Below are 16,837 nucleotides of genomic sequence, written 5' to 3'. Positions count from 1 at the left end.
CCAGTGGTAACACAAAGGCAAAGACATTAAACCCTGCTCCATGCAGGGAAACAAAGTCTCCCCCTCATTCCTTCAAAAAGTTAAAGGTTCTAATTTCTGAGGGACTTGCAGGGTGGGTAGATATGCTCACTGCAGCTCTTCAAAGATAGCTCAGAAATAACCTGGGAGGATCCCAGATGAAGGCTGGGTGTCTTCTTACATCTGTCTGGTTTGGGAGATGGAGTGTAAATAGTGGCACATTAGCTTAGATTAATTACAGGCTGCCGGTGTTTTGCTTTCATGTAGGGAGCTCCGGGAATATAACACCGCTGATAATTAAATAGCGCCTTCCATCAAAAGGATCCAAACCACCCAGCAAACCAGCTGAGCTGTTAAGGTAGGGCTGCTGGAGCTGCACACAGCAGAGGCTTAACAGGATGTAGGAACACAGCACACTTGTTTAGGAAATGAAAAATTTCTACTGAAACTACAGAAGAAATTATCGCATGCTTTACATTACATACTGCCCAGTAAAACCTGGGCATGATTAGCATCAGTGCCAGGGGACATTCACCAAACAGACACAAAGTGGTGTACCCCATGAGAAAGATTGTTTCTCCCATGACATGACACCCTATTTTTTTTTCTTTTTTCTTTTTTTTCCTGGAACATCGGTTCAGTAATGACTGAGGAATACTAATTCAAAAAAACAAACAGTGTTATCCCCTGCTTTGTTTTCTGCAGTCATGAGGTTTCTTTGCAGCCTTCCTACACAGAATATGAACAACACTCAGGTTTTCTTTGGGAAATGAGAGTGGTCAGGTAATCAAGGTCAGGTAATCAAAATACAGAATACGAGATCAATGCCAACAGACCCCACTCTGTGGGGTTAATCTTCCATGTTACCACAACCCCTTCTTCCCCATCTCCTTCCACACACACCCACAACTGTCCATCAATTGTCTGTGCCAGGGTCACCAGCAAAGGAAGCCGCTGCAGTGTCTATACTGGGAAGTGCATAAGCAAACTTGCACCCTCCTTCTCATATGCCATATCCCAGCTGGGTTACCACATGCTCTCTCCCTGTTAATTTCCTTTTCTGTCCCTGTTCTTTCCAGTCCCAAGGCTGCTTTTCCCTTCTTGGCCCCTCTCCTCATCTTCTTGCAGTCAATGCCTGCCAACAGCAGGGAAGCTCATGGCTGCTCTGGCTGGCACAGCTGAGTGAGTTGATCTTGTAAGGCTGGGCTGCTCCCAAAAACTGCAGCCTGTGCAGAAGGCTAAAGCAGAGCTGGGACTGCCATGATTTAGTTGCTACTTTACATTTACACTTGGATTAAGCAGCGGAACTGGTGGAGAGGCAAGCCCTTCTCCTGCCCACCACATCCTCAGGTGCTACCTTACATCCCTCTGCAGAGGAGACTGAGAACCAGCAGTATTTCAGTATCTCAAGATCAGCTGCCCTTTCCAGGCAGTTTCCTGCCCTGGAGCCCCAAGACACGGGAACTGAGGATATTAACACAGTCAAACATAGACTAGATCCCACCAGCATTCCCAGAGCCATTCCACCAGCATTCATGATGGCCAAAACCACACAGTGTCCTCACAAGTGCACAAGTGTTATCACTCGTTGTGTTCACACAACCCACCCTCTGTGCAGGATCAGTGACCAATTCAGCCAGTTTCACCTTCTGCACTGGGATTTAAGGCAAGACCACATATGTTCTTCAAGCAGCAGACATTCAGGCCACAACCTGCCCACTGATACTGACAGCTGAAGTGCCCAGCCAGGAGGCAATCCATAGTGATAAGAGAGGTAGAGAGAAGGGCTTAAGGGAGAAAGGGAGCAAACTTCATGCAAGAGCAACACTTATTTTTTGAATGGTCAATTGCACATTATTATGGCTCAGTTAATAACCTGAGGTGGATTAGAGAGTGAGACATGTTCTTCCATCCAAGGACCTCCTCAGCTAATAGAGGTATGTATCTTTGTGGCATATTGCGCAGACAACCTTTACTTTCCACATAACAGTTGAATAAAAGCTATGAATAAAAACATGGTACAGCAGCTGGAGCACATGTCTGTGGGACAGCTATGTGAACTCTGCCTCTGCTTGCTAGAAAAAAAACAAACAAAACAAGACACCTTCCCCAAGCCCTGCTGTCCCACTGCTGAAACCAGGTAATCCCAAATACAGGAGCTATACTGACTCCTGGGGGTTGAGGCAGGGATGCTGACGAACTAGAAGGGGGAAGGAAGAAATCCCTTTGCAGTAAAGCACCAAGGAACAACGTACTGGGAAGTCAAGGAAATAAAAAGCTGACAAACATATAGCTGTATCTGCTAAGACTGTTCACTTACCACCTTCCTAGGAAGTGCTGTACAGTAAAAAAAAAAAAAAAAAAAAAAAAAAAAGTAAAAGCCCCCACAACAGAAGCTAAAGGAAAGAAATTTCCATCTGCCCTTTCAAATGTCCTGAGTTACACACAAAATAAGCTACACCTGGGCAGGTTCAAATGGCAATTGAGAATCCTCTTCATATGGTAGTTCTGACAGCCTCACCTTTATGACCAGGTGAGGTCCATGAAGGAAAGGAGGCACTCAGGCTTACCAGAAGTCAGAGAGCCTGTGTTAAACCCAGAAATCCCAGTGCCCAGCCCTCCTCCTCATAACCAAATCCTCTGTGAGAAACCTAAAATATTTTATTGCCATTAGCGTGAAGCACGCAACCCCAGAGTTCTAGTGTCCCTGGGTGTAGACCAGGACTTCAGTGTGCCAGGATCTCTATGCTGCCAAAGCTGTACAGCTTTGGTCTGCAACATGTGGCTGCAGTAATATTCAGAGGCCACAGTGTTCTAGGAACTAAAAAGAACAAGGCAGAGGTTACTTCACATCATCACTATCCCCCCAGATAATTACAAAACCGTACAGCAAAGAGTTTAAACATATTTTTTCCTTCTTCTTCTTCTTTTCTGTTTTTTTTCTTTGGGTTTTTTTTTTTGTTTTTTTTTTGTTTTTTTTTGTTTTTTTAATAATCTAGCCATATAGAAACACTGGTATTCTCTCACTTCTGGAGGGGCTAAGGAAGAAGAGAGAAAAATGTATTCAGCAGCCAGAGGTGTGACTGCAGTACCTCAGACATGCAGGCAGGTGCTCCTTGTGAACTTGTGGAGAAAGAGCAGGGATTTCCACCCCTGCATTTGCACGGGTAATGTGTCACCAATGCAGCTATGCTTACCCTGGTGCTTTTACTTGTGTGTGACAGAGACTGAAGCGAGCTCAGGTGGCTTCCTTGCGCTGCATCCACCCCTCAGCATTTCCACGCTGTGGGAATAACTTCCCTTCCCATGAAATCACTCTCAGTGCCCTAGCAGAAATGGCAGAGGAAGACAAGCCAAAAAAGAGAACTAGAAATTGCAAAATCTAAATCCTCTTTAGTCACTGAGTTGCATCTGTTCCTCACACATTTCTTGGAGGTATACATTTCTGCCTCAACATAAGTGAAAGCCCAAGGGCTGCAGTTGTCACCATGCTGCCAGGGCTGGAGCTCTCTGTGATATATTTAGAGCACGCAGCATCACACCAATCCCTTCACTCAATAAGCCGTGATATGTGAGCTATGGGGCTTTTTGCTTTTTTTTTAAGGTAACATATCTGAAGAAGCTCTCAAATTGTAAATCTGGTTGCTGAACAAGAAAAATACGGTTGCCCCAGTGTTAGTTTGTTGCTGCAATTGGTTTTGGCTTTTTGTTTCGAGGTTAGGTTTTGTATCTGTCTTTCAAGGACAAGCTCCTGATCCAGACGATTCTGAGTGAGCCGACTGACCAATGCAACTGACCCCAGGCTGAAAATAAAAGCTGGATTCCCACCTTAGTTTCCAAGTAAACTCTACCAAATGACGTAGCACCCCATACTGCATTTCACAGGCAGTGCAGATATATTTAGCCTGGTCCACCCCTCCCAAAGCACAGCGTGGGGCACAACCAAGTGAGCAAAACCCAGGGAGGAATACAGGAAAATGAACCGGGCAAACCATCCTCTCCCATTCATTAGTATGGCTCTTGTTTACTTGCTTTGTTTAAAACAAACAAACAAAAATAACAAAGCAAGGAAACTTTGCATGAGGAGTTTTATTTTCAGGTCTGGCAGCAAACCCAAGAGCTGTAATTAGCCCTAGAAATTAACAGTTTAATTTATTTGTCTTGTCGAATGTTCTTTGTATTTCCATCCAAGCACCAGATGGGAACACGGGGGACAAGAATGGCATCTACTTTTCCTCCTTGAGCTTCTTGTGAGAAAAAATGGTGTGAGAACTACTCAAGCATCATGGAAATGTGAACATGCTGGGACTCCTCTTTTCTTTTCCTCTTAATGTGAAACTAGGGGACAATAAGCCACTTTAACAACATCTAGGTGCCTGATGGCTGCTTTTGGGATCTAGAAAAGTGCCCAAGGGGGATGAATTTCAGTGGTGTACAGCCAGCTAACTTGCAAATGCTTGCTGCATTTCACCTTCCTAGAGAGATGCCTTTGGGAGCAGGTCATCCCAGGGCTGTGGGAGGGTCAGAAAGAGAGCACAGCTCTAGGAAGCCCAGAGGGTCCTGGGAAGTGATCTCCTTCTCAGCCTCCATCAAGGAGAATGAAGAATACTGATCAGAATGACTAAAGGCAGTGGCTGCTTAGAGGCATCTGCCAACCTATTGGGTTTTGGCACCAGCAGGTTGTACATGGTGATTCCCTTACACCCAGAAAGCTAAAAGAAGGGCTCTATGCCTTCTCTAGACAAACTCCCAGCTGTAGCAAAGAAACACAGGGCATCTTCTTGGCTTCCTTTCTGGACAATCTCCTGGCCTCAAATAAAAAAACTACACGTGCAAGTCATAGCTGTAAAAGACTTTCTTCTAAAATTAGGAAAGTTGTCTATCACATACTAGAAATGAAACAAGAATTCAGGGCAAAACCTTAATGACAAGGTTGCCTGAACAGGAGTATCCTTGCAAGACCCCTATCCTGCAGCTGTCCGTAACATGGTTGGTTAGTTCAAGCCTTTAGGAATCCTCCACTCCTTAGAACAAACTTTTAGTTCGAGGCTGGACTAAGTAGTGTGTGATTCATCAGGGAGACCTCCGAGCAGAACACAAAGCAACTTCTCTAATTATTTTCCTTATCCTCAAACAAGAGGTAAGGTAGGGTCAGGGAAAGTTCATGACAGTGGAAAGACTTAAATGTCTGAGTAACACTGCAACACCAAAGCCTTTTGATTTCTCAGAGTTGCACTGCTTCATCCTCTCCTCTGACAATTAATGAGGTTGAGTGGAGTAGCTGCCTCGTAGTTTCATCCCTTTCCCCAGAAGAGTGGTCTCTAAAGAGCTCTTTCCATGGCCTTCCCTCAGCCAAGAAAGACCAAGCACAGCTTTTTGTTCCCAGCTAGTTTTATTGCTGCCCCAGGCCAGCTGGCTCAGGGATGACACTATTATTTGAAGGGACACAGAGAGGAACTGGGCATCTGATTGTGATCACTGACCCTAGGGCACACTAAAGCACAGGACCACCATGTGCTGAGACATGAATAATCCTCATCCTGAGGGGAAGGTTGGGCACTGCCACTCTGCGTGATCACCATCCAAGAGCTAACCAGGGTTAGAAATCCCTACTATTGGTGTCCTGTTCACAGTCTTGCAACTTCAGAGATGAACAGCAGTTTATAATACATGGCTTGAGGAAATCTCTTTTCTTATCAGATTTTTAAAAAAGCAATATGAGATTTCTCTCTAATTGGAGACTAAAAATTGTTTACAAAAACTGAAAATAATTCCCATCCCGTAGGTTGTTTGTGTATGTATTGCTGACAATATCTGCTACCTGAATACACAGGAATGACAGGTATGACTTCTTAGCCCTGATTAGATGAATGCAGTTCCTTCAATCAAGTTTATAATGCAAATATTTGAAGTTGAGATGTCAAAATTTAGGTTTGTTCAATGCTTTAGCATGCTAACGTGAGCATTTCCATTCTGAAAATAATTTGTTAAAATATTCCCAAAGAGGATGGAAGACTCTTCAAACACAACGAAACATCATTCTTCCTCTAAATATTGGCCAATACTAGCCAACAAGTTCAAAATATTCACCTAGCTCATAATTGTTCCAGTGACATAATGTTTATAGCAGCCCCGCCAATGCCATACTCAAGGGAAGTTTCTGTGAGAAACAGTCTTTTCTCCTTCAAGAATATGTCTCTTGCTCATTTAGATTAATTGGTTTCACACACTTTTGTTTATGTGTGTGGCCTGCCTTGGTTTTCTGAGCTCTCTTCACTCCAAACAAAACAGCTTAGGGATGTAGATGGAGCCAATTGCATTTTTGGAAGAGGGGCAATAACACCTCAAAGCCAAACAGAAAAAGGCATATCTTCCTTCGGAGACTTTTCTCTGGATTATGCTTTGAGGCAGCTTGACAAAAGTGTGCTTCTGGGGAATACTATAAAACTGCTTCAGAGACACACTGCACAGAGCCTGGCAGGAAAAAGTTCCCCACAACTGTGGACAGGGGAAAAAGTAACTTTGGAACAGAAAGATATATGGCAGTCTGAGAGGCTGCAAACAACAGAGGACTAAGAAGCTGTCTCAAGTTTTGAAACATCCTCATTTCATAGAAGAGCTTGTAGCTAGACTGAGAGAGCACCAGAGTCCTCATCTGGGCACAAAACTTGTATCAGGCAGCTGCACGGTGCACTACCAAATGCTGGTTAGAAAGGAAAATTTATGTTGGGAGAGAAATCTGGATATTAATTTGAAAGAATAACACAGAGCAAGAAAGATTAACTGCCCTCAACCTCTCCAGACCAGCCATGTGGACATGCCATGGATTCAATCTGCAGTGAATTACAAATGATCACACACAAAGTACTGAAGTAGCCAGCCAGCAAAACCAGTGGAAATACACTTTTGTGGATCTGGTTGGAGAACAGTCTCTGCTCCCCAAGAAGGGCTGGGATTTCAATATTTGCCTGCATCCCAAATAAGGATGACAGGACAAAATATCATTTCATGTCATGAACAATTTAAAATGCTTTTGATTTGAAAATGTGGGGGAAAAAGCCCTAGGATATTACTGATAGAAACAAAGCATGAAAAATAAAATGTTTATCCAAAACAAGAGACATTGGGACATTTGCATGAAATGTAAATTCTTGTTTCAGGTTAAACTGACTTTTAAGTCTGAATGTCAATGGGAAACAGAAATCATTAGGTTTTGAAACATCAGTATGACAAAAATGTTTTTCTTCTGAAAATTTCAATTTAGACCAAATGGTGATTTCTTGTGAAAGCCCTTTTATTTTACCAGCTCCATGTTTGCTTGTTTTGCTGCTTGAGGACTGTGCATCTGCTCCAAGCCTATGGATGTCCACAATGCTGATATACACACTGAAGACACACAGGAGATTCCTCATAGAAGCCCAGGAATTTGGCATACCTACACCCAGACTTGTTTAGGAACATCATACCCTGAAATATTACAAAGCAATACAAATTTTAATTTAGGGGAAAGTGTCCATGGTGTCAGATGAGCACTGGACAAGCAGAAACGCATCTCTGCATATAGATGAGGAGTAGGGACTGAGGATATGCCTAGATGTCCTCCAAAGCAGCATTTCTCCATCTTACCACAGGAGAATACAGACCTCCTTCCAAAAGCCTGCTTTGCAAAACTTTGGAAAAGAAAAGGCAGATGGAATTCTGGAAACATAATATTACCTCTAATGATTTATTGCTTCTTTAATATTAATTATTTGCAAAAAACCACAAAACTCTAGGGATCCAGAACATTTATGAATACATCTCTGGGCAGATTTATAACAACCAGCAACCTCTGCCCTGTGAAGAAATAACCAGCCAGAGTCTTCTGTGAAAAAGGAGACAATGAAAGAAAGAAGTATATCCCAAACACAGGGTTCTAAAGTTCAACCAAAAAGGTAACTATGGCACTAACATCTGCTCCTTTGGACACACAGGACAGTAGCTATGAACATGCAAGTCAGGGCAGCACAAAAATCACATAGCAAGTCCATTTACAGCAACTAGTCAGAGATGTGGGACCTCAGATTGCAAGTCAGGAAGATTCACTCAGCACAATGCTGAGGTACGCTGAGTGAAAGCACTACCAAGGAAATGGTGATGGAATCAAGAGATAAATTTGATGTGATGATGTTGGTATTTAAAGCCAAAGGTTTTTCATATTTGAATAGAGGAGATGAAGGAAAAAGTAAAATTTATTCAGGTAGAGTTACCCTGTGACTGAGTAGAGCAGCAATATCTGCCTGAGACCAAAACAGGGAAGGGGCTGTGTCCAAGTGAATGCACAGATCTCAACATCAGACCAGCACCTGGTAGACTGATGGACCTTCTGAATGACAAAACACAATTTGGGAATGGGTGCTGTTTTTGAGATCTTAAATAAATAATAAAACCACATGCCTCCCAACACCCCAGTGAGCAAAAAGATGCCAATGCAGCCACAGCTGTGCCTGCAAAAGGAGCTGTTGCTGCCTTCAGTCATGGTCTTTGGAAAGGTGTCACAGCTCCATGAGCAGAAAAGCCATGCTGGCACTGCTCTGGCATGGACACCCCCTAACACTGGCAGCCAAATTCAGACAGAGATTATCAGGGTAATTGTCACTGTTCATTAAGAGTGAACCATTTTCATGGAAGATACAGAAGCTTTACATGTCTTCTGGACAAAAATTTTGGTTGTCACATGGGATTCTATGCCACTGGAGTGCAATTGTTCTTGTGCAGAACACAAGATCCACTCTTAGATCATCACAGTATGCTATGTATGGAGGGGACAACCAGCCTTTGAGTCTTTCACAAGTGTGCAGGCTTCTTGGGAAATTGCAGAGATGCTGGAAGAACCTGTGCAGCTATGTTAAAAGCTGAATGTAAACGATGCACTTACCAGGCTTCCCCAGTTAAAAACTTTCTTTCCATTAATAAAAAAAAAATAGAAGTTCGTTCTGTACTTTGGCAAATACTCCCAAAAAGCTTGTTAAGAAAAGGTAGAAATGGGGAATAGTTATGAAAACAGAAAATGCATATGGACAGTAATTGGTCATAATTCAGAAGAGCCCTCACTCCACTCTACCTATATGTCAGGCTGCAAAATCTCCACAGGCAGTATAAAAGCTGTAGCCACCCACAAGGAGTGAGAAACACGGTTTAGACACATCATACACTGGAGAAAATCTAGGATTTTTGGACACGCTATGTAGTGGAGCAAGAGCTGACATTTTGGTCTGAAACTAGAAGCTTCTTTTACAGCGTGCAGAGTAGTGGAGCTACTCCATCAAGACCTGCATCACCTTCATATAAGACTGTAAAGCTCCTATTAGTTTTCAAAGATGCAAGGCCAGGCAGAATTGACAGTGATGACAGCCACAGGATACTCCAGACCTTCCCAACTGTGACACAGAAATAACCATGGCAAAATATTTACTAAACAAAACCCTGACATCCTGCCAGGACCAATATTTATGGTGATTATTAACAAATCTGGGCAACAGAATGTAATAAGGAAACTTCTAGAATTGCTCTATTTGTAAAAAGAGGAGGGGGGGAAAAAAGGAAGTTAATTTTCTTTTGTACAGTATCAATTTTTTATTATTAGAAACAACTTCGGAGTACTTAGGAACACCTCAGAGAGTAATGAACCTGACAGTCACAAAATTATTTTTTCTGAAAAATGTTCCATTAATGAAGACATATTTGGGCTCATATGTTTCTCTTGCCATTTCTGATGCATAAAAAAGCTTAGAAACATTTTCAGAGCTAAGCCAGGGACAGTGTCATTTAATTTGCTTTAGAACTCCAACTTACTCATAATAGAGGTGTTAGAATACTTCAGGACTCAGTGAAACAATGATACCAAACCAGCAAAAAAGATGAACAGAGAACAAATGCAAGACAAATGTAGGAGACCACTGAGATACTAGCATTGGTATGACTTTTATTAACCTTAATGATGAAAAAACCACACCACAAAGCATGTGCTCCACCCAAGCATTTCAGTTTCCTTCATTTGCAGCTGAGATGAGTTTACAGAAAACATCATCTATTTTCCCCAAATCCTTACAATAAGACTTAAACTTCATGTATATATACACGCAGAGATATCTAAATATAAAAAAACCCAGTGCTGCTCTCTTTTCCTTCCCTAAGAGAAAAACTATCAAACCCTTCAAGCCCTTCCCATGACCTACTGAAAACCACAAATTAGACTAAACCAAGATTTTTCAAATCTCTGCATGCAATGGTGCCATGAGCTCTCCAGCCATAAACCAATTCCCACTCTAGAATGCTCGCTCCATTTGAGTAACCCTGCTAGAAACCTATTTTGTGCATTGTTTTATGTCAGGGTTTTTTGCCCAATTCGTCTCCAGATCCTGAGATGAAGGTTTGCAAAAAGAACCAGTCATTTTGAGTACTCAAGTCCAGGCAACTTAAGCCTGCCCAAGCATCAGAAATAGCTGAAACTTGGAAAAAAAATGGGGACTTTTGACAGCATTTCAAGTCAGATACCCCAAATCACAGGTCATTACTGAAAACTTTGGCCTTTATTACCTTTCCTCTGAATACAAGAGTATTAAACACAAGGCCACCGGGTTAGCTCAAAGAGTGACAGAGGAGGCCAGGATTCAAACCATCCCTCTCATGTGGTTGACCACAGCATTAACTACATGACAAGCAGGCATGCCTGGAAAAGCAGAGATCAATTAGGGGTCTATTGCAGGGTTAGGCAGGACATGAATGGCTTGATCCCAGCAGTTTTATTTAGATGAAGGCTGCCAAGTTGGGCCATATTTACTATCCCAAACTCTGAAACTTTAAAGAAAATTTATTCTGTCCAGCTCAAAAGAAACAGGAGTGCTCCTCTCCTCTGCTTCTCTCTTCAGTTCCTCCAAAGCTAAGGGGCACATCACTAGATCCCCAGACAAACTGGGATGAAAGCCAGGTCGGGAAAGCCCAGCTCTGAACAAAGTGAAACAAGAAAGATGCCTTCACAGAGAAGCACCTACCAATCCCACCACTGGAGTCCCAATGGGGACAGAAAGAGGCACTGTCCCTTAAGGGATGGCCAAAGAGCTTCTCAGCATGCCTGGTCTCCATTTGGGAGCAACCACAGCCAGAAGGGAAATGGCTGTAGGCTGCAGCGGAACAAGGGGAGATTTCCTGAAGCCCACTGCAGAGTAAATACTCAAAGCAACCAAAGATGAGAGAACAAGGGACCCTCCAGTCCTGAGGGCTGTGAGACCAGATTTAAAAATAAAACCTACAAATGGAGAGAACTGGCTTGCCTGGGACCCCGAAAGAGCCAGCATCCACCAGAGAGAGGGAGCAAGCAGCAAACCACCAGCCCAAGGCAGCCAGGAAACGCTGCAGCAGGAGCCAGACCCACAGCTCAGCCACATGAGAACAGGTCGGCTTAGGATGGATGAAGCTGGACAGGGAGTTAAATTTAGAGAGGTAAACATGCCAAGGGGAAGAGATGGGGTTCACACAGCTCTCAGCATCTCCCGCTGCCAGGCCCTGAGAAGGACCTCCAGCAAAACTGCTGGTGGGCTGCAGCAGCAGGCTGGGGCACCCTTGGGGTGAGTAGGTGGGAGAGTGACCAATTGCATGGACATTTTGTCCCCAGTGTTTACAGCATCCCTGGGAAGTAGGGAAGCTATTGAGAGAAGTGTGGAGGACACTGCAGCCTGACAAGAGCCATAGCCCGACCAGCTAGGTACAGGGAAAGGTACCAAAGGAAAGGTACCAGCAAAAACCCAGCCAGCGACATGGGGGCCACAGCATCAGTACAGCCATTTGGGTGTCAGAACCCTGCTGAGCTCCATTTGCTGAGGGAGCAGGGAGTAGAAGAGGGCTGGCAATTGCTTGTGACAATGCAAAAACGAGGTGTTAAAGCCTCGCAAACTCAGCCAAATTCAAGCTTGTCTTACAGGCCCTGGGGACTGGAGGGGACACACAGCACTCCTTTCCCTGCAGCCCCTCTGCAATCCATCAGACCTTGCTGCCCATTTCCCAGCTCCCAAGGCCAAGTGGCAGCTCCCCAGATACAGACAGCTTGCCATCAACACCAGGCTCCCCTTGCATAAGCGCTTTTGCAGAGAGCAGCCACGCAATTAGGAGGCACACCAGAGCCATCCCTACTTTGTGGAAACAGCTGTGCTGAAAAGTGACAATCTGCTTCCAGTGACCCTGCTGCTCTGCCTCACGCAGAGCTGGGGAAGGTTTGCGTAAGCTTTACCAAGGCCTAAGCCAAAGCCTGGATGGAAGGCAGCGACGGATTGCAGGGTCTGGTCTTGTCTGTAATTCTGTCCATACAGTCTCAGCCAGTTATCTCTGCAGCAAGCCCAAGAACTCACGCTCCAGTAAACAGACTTTTCCAAAAAGACATTCACTCTTTATTTTAAGATTTTGGGACCTGGAGAAGCTAACACTGCCTTTAGTCGTTTGTTCCGCTGGTTAAATCACCTCACTGTTAAAAACATTGCCTGTTTCTATTGTGAATGTACAGAGCTTAAATGCCCAGCCACATGCTTTAAGTTCTCTTTTGGAATTAAAAAGCTGTCCAAGCTCCAGCTTATCTCAGTGCTGCTGAAAGTGCTCAGGTATCACACCATGCTACCTCTTATTTTTCTTTCTGAAACGCTACCTATGTCCATATTCCTTAAATCTCCCATAAGTAAAGGATTTTTTTCTTCCAGCTCAGGAAAAATTCCCACGACTCTTCTTTGCACTGCCTTCAGCTTCAATAAAGTCTGTATGCCTTTTTTCCAGTAAGTGAAGGTCCCTTTCTCTGCAAGAAATGGAAGTAAATCACAGACTGCCTTGTCTTACATGACAACATGCCTTGGCTATCCACAACTTGATTTTAACAGTATTGTGTTTAAAAGTCTCTCTGAAATGCTTATTGTGTCCGTCCAATTAATTTGGAAATGAAACAGTTTTCACTCCAACTTTGATCAGTCATTAGAAATACAGATTTTATGAATAGAAACAATTTATTTTCATTTAAATGAATAATCATGCAGTTTTCAGAAAAGAAATGGTTTTCCTGTGCGCCTTGAAACCCAAGCCCAATGACTTCAGGACAAAGACGCAAGATCTGAATTAGTCCAGAAATAGAGAGACCAACTGGGTTAGAGAAAGGAACAAATAACATTAAATGTGACTCGACTGATTTATTTGTTGGTTTTTTTTTTTAATTTCTCAATTATTGATGTCTCTGTAAAAGTCCAAGCTCCTGGAGACTTCATTATATATGAACATACATTTTTCTTTAAAAGAGTGTGTTTCTGGTCTTTGTAGAAAAAGTCTGGAAAATAGAATTAGGACATACCTTATTACCAAAAAAAAAAAAAAAAAAAAAAGAGGAACCCCCAATTTACTAGATCCAGCTCTTTCAAAACTTCATTTTTTTTATTCAACTGATGTAATGCATTCTGGCAGAAGGGGCCGAGAGAAGACTTTGCAGAGCTGGGACCCTGCAGCCACGATTTCCGCTTCAGCTTTCCCTGAAGAGAGGTTAGTCACACATGGAAGGACATTTTCATTGTGTGTGCTCTAGAGACTGGGAAAAGGACTTAGGGTCTGCTTATAGCTACTGAGGAAAGGTGTGCTAATACTGAAGGCACAGAAGGACCTAGGGAAGGACTCCCTTCCAAAAGGGAGGAATCTCACACGAACACTCCTGGGCACAGAAATGCAAGTGAGCGACAAAACCTGGGAGCAGAGGAAACCCACGGCTGGAACAAAGCCAGCTTGCCTTCCCAGCTCTGCACTGGCAGCTCAGTCTTATGCTTTTCCCTTCATATGCTTGGATAATTTCTTTAAAGAAGAAGAAAAATGAGCAAAAAACCAACAAGTAGTTGGTCTACTGCTACACCTTGTAATTTAGCCCATAGGTTGGATGCTTAAGGTTAAAAAATGCCACTCGAATTTCTGCCTTTATGTTGCGTAAGCCCAGGTGTTCTCCATAGGATGCTGGTTTAAGAGGAATCTGTCTCCTGGCCACTTTTCTCTTTTTGAAAGAAGAGCATGCACGGAAATCCATTACCCTTCTAAAACAGCATCTGTGCCTGTGATACAAGTCAGGGAGCCACAGGTTAAATCTGCCACCATCAGAAAAAGCAGTCACTTCAGCTCATGTGTCTATTCCCAGCAGCAAATGTGGGAAGGAAGGGCAAGGACAGGCTTCCACCTGAGTGTTGGTGTCCCCCCTTCCCCACCTCCTACCTGGTGGGGAAGACATTAGAGATATACATTTAGCAGACAAGCTCCAAAGAAACAGATGGACAAAGATGAGCGTAAAGGAAGGAGATACCTTATGTGTCCACTGCATGCGTGCGCCTGAGGTTTTGCAGGCACAAAAGCCCAAATAAAGGGCAACAGAAAAGAGTCCTTGATGTGTAGGCAGACAAGTGGGCATTAGTGGAGAAGACAGTTTGTGTGTGCAGGTGAAGTGTGGAAGAGCAAATTATACAGGAAACATGCCGGTGCGAACACGATGCACACACACGCAAGTTTTTGGCAGTGAAGAAAATGAAGCAAGTACATAAATGCTGGTACATGTGTGGGAAACAGCTCCGTCAGGGGAAAAAAACCAACAAAACAAAACAAAACAAAACAAAACAAACCCCAAACAACCCTAGAGTTGAACAGGTGAGTAATGTGGGTGCAGGCAGCAGAGCAAATGTGAGAGATCACACAATGGAGAGTGGAGGCAGGAAAAGCACTCAGAGGCAGAGAAAAGTTGCATAGGGAGACCAACAGGGATGCTTATCTAGTGGCAGAGGAAAAGCATGAAACATACAGGGCAACAAAGTGCACCGCAGCATACAAAAATAGGTTTGGGGAAGTTGTTTTACCCATACCGCTAAGGGAAGTATTGCACCATAATTCTCAGAAAAACAAAACAAAACAAAGCAGGTTTTATAAAACAGCATGCTAGTTATGGACACAAACGGGATGCTCGGGCCCTCGTACCGTGAGACCACGCACTTTGTTGCTACTCTGCATTTCCACTCACACGAGCACCCCCTCCCATGCCGCATGCCGTGGTCTGTGACTGTGTGTCTGCTGCCACATCACGGACACGTGAGTGAGGACACTGTGGGACAGGGATTTGGGTGCTTCTGGGAACATCACTGTGGTCACACTCAAGGAAAGGGAGCAACATCTCTCAGCTCAGAGTAACATTCACCTTACCGGAGTAACATCTGTTTTACCTAACTCATGGCTGTCATGTACAAGGAAAATCGATTTTACCAGCTCAGCGCCTGCCACCCCAGAGAAACATCCCTCACATCCCAGAAATGTCCCTCAGGCCCCCGCGGAGCCTCTTCGGCAATGGCTGTAACACTGGCAAGACCACCTTGAGGCCACTCCTCAAACTGGCCCTAGCCCCGTGCTCTGGTCGCCCCTCCTCTACTCCGTGTTGTGCCGTGGGGGGCTCACCCTCGGGCTGCTGTCGGGCGGCAGCTGCAGTTCAAGCACTCCCCACAGCCGCGGCCCCCGACGGCTCCTTCCCGCAGCCGGGGCCGCCCAACGCGGGGCTCCGCGCAGCCTGAACCGCCCCGTCCCCACAGCCTCCCGTAACCCCCGACCGGCGGCCGTAACGGGCCGGGCAGCCCACGGGCTGCGCTGCCGGAGGTCGGCGGCAAAAGGCGACCGTGACTCCCGAACTGAGAGAAACCAGCGAACCCCCGGCAATCCCCGTGTCGCCTCCCGCCCCTTCGGGGGCCGCCCGTGGAGGCGTCCGGAGACCGCGATGGGCCCGGGCAGCCGGGTCGCCCGGCACGGCGAAACTCCTCCAGTCCCCCGGCCCCCTCCCCCCGCCGCCGCTGCTGCCGCCCTCCCCTCCGCCGCGGGCCGGGGCCGCCTCCTACCTGCATCTCCCGGGCGCCGCGTCCCTGGGCACCGGCGACGGCAGGTGAGGGGGAGTCCTTGGCGGGCACGGGGCTCAGCAACCCCCGCCGGGGCGTCGCGGCGGCCGGAGACCGCGAGGGGACGCACCTGCCCCGGGGGCCGCGGCCCCGTCGCCGCGTCGGGCCGAGCCCCCCGCCGGCAGCGAGAAGGGAGCAGGGGGAGGCTGCCGACGCTGCCCTCCTTGTCGCCGCGGCGGCGCTGGGCTCCTTGAACGGCGGCACCGAAGGCGACTCCCGATCTAAGTTGGCGGCTGTGGCGAGTGCCGGGCCCGGGAGGTGCCGGCGGATCCCGGGGGCTCCGGCCGCCTCCGCCCCGCCTCCCCCCGCCCTGCGCCCGCCCTCCGCGCCCTGCGCCCGCCCCGCCGCGGGCACCGCCGCCGCCGGGATGGGGCTCGTTGGAGGGGGCGAGACGGCCTCCCCCGCCGGGGCGGGCGGGGGGCAAAGTGCCGGCCCGCTGCCGTCGGGGGAGAGGGGCGGGCTGGCGGGTGAGGAGGGCAACGGGGGAGGTGGGGAGCGCCACGGCCCTGTGCGGCAGAGGAGGCGGGAAGAGACCGCGGGCAGCTCCGTGCCTCTGCGGGGTGGCCGCGGGGACCAGGCGGGTTCCCTTGCAGCCCTCCGGTTCTTGCCGGACCTCCCTAGTCCCGGCAGCGCAGCCCCCGCTGGGGCTCTCGGTCACACGTGGGTCGGTCCCAGCGCACTCCTGCAGTAGGTTTCTGCTTGTGAGTGCTCACAGGCAACTGGCTTATGTGGCTCGGGTAGCCAACGTGCTGGAAGCCAAAATCGCTCCATCATGGGGTTTCTGGCTCTAGCCAGTGAAGAATTTTTGACCTAGTGACCTGCTGCTTCATCCCAGTGGGGATTTTTGGCATCTG

At 46.4% G+C, this 16,837-nt stretch overlaps 1 protein-coding gene across 1 annotated transcript in view; it reads right to left on the bottom strand.

Annotated features, from left to right (window-relative positions):
- WNT5B (Wnt family member 5B) overlaps positions 1-16,059 on the bottom strand; it is a 72,817-nt gene extending 56,758 nt beyond the window's left edge. Inside the window, exon 1 of the mRNA XM_030447761.1 lies at positions 15,927-16,059. Coding sequence (XP_030303621.1) covers positions 15,927-15,932 — 6 coding nt within the window. The 5' untranslated portion in view covers positions 15,933-16,059. The remainder of the gene's footprint in view (positions 1-15,926) is intronic.
- Between the last annotated feature and the right edge of the window lie 778 nt (positions 16,060-16,837).

This window comes from Calypte anna, chromosome 1 (genome assembly GCF_003957555.1).
Source record: "Calypte anna isolate BGI_N300 chromosome 1, bCalAnn1_v1.p, whole genome shotgun sequence".
NCBI classification, from domain to species: domain Eukaryota; kingdom Metazoa; phylum Chordata; class Aves; order Apodiformes; family Trochilidae; genus Calypte; species Calypte anna.
Note: the sequence above shows the minus strand (reverse complement) of the source record. Positions and strands in the feature narration are given on the sequence as shown.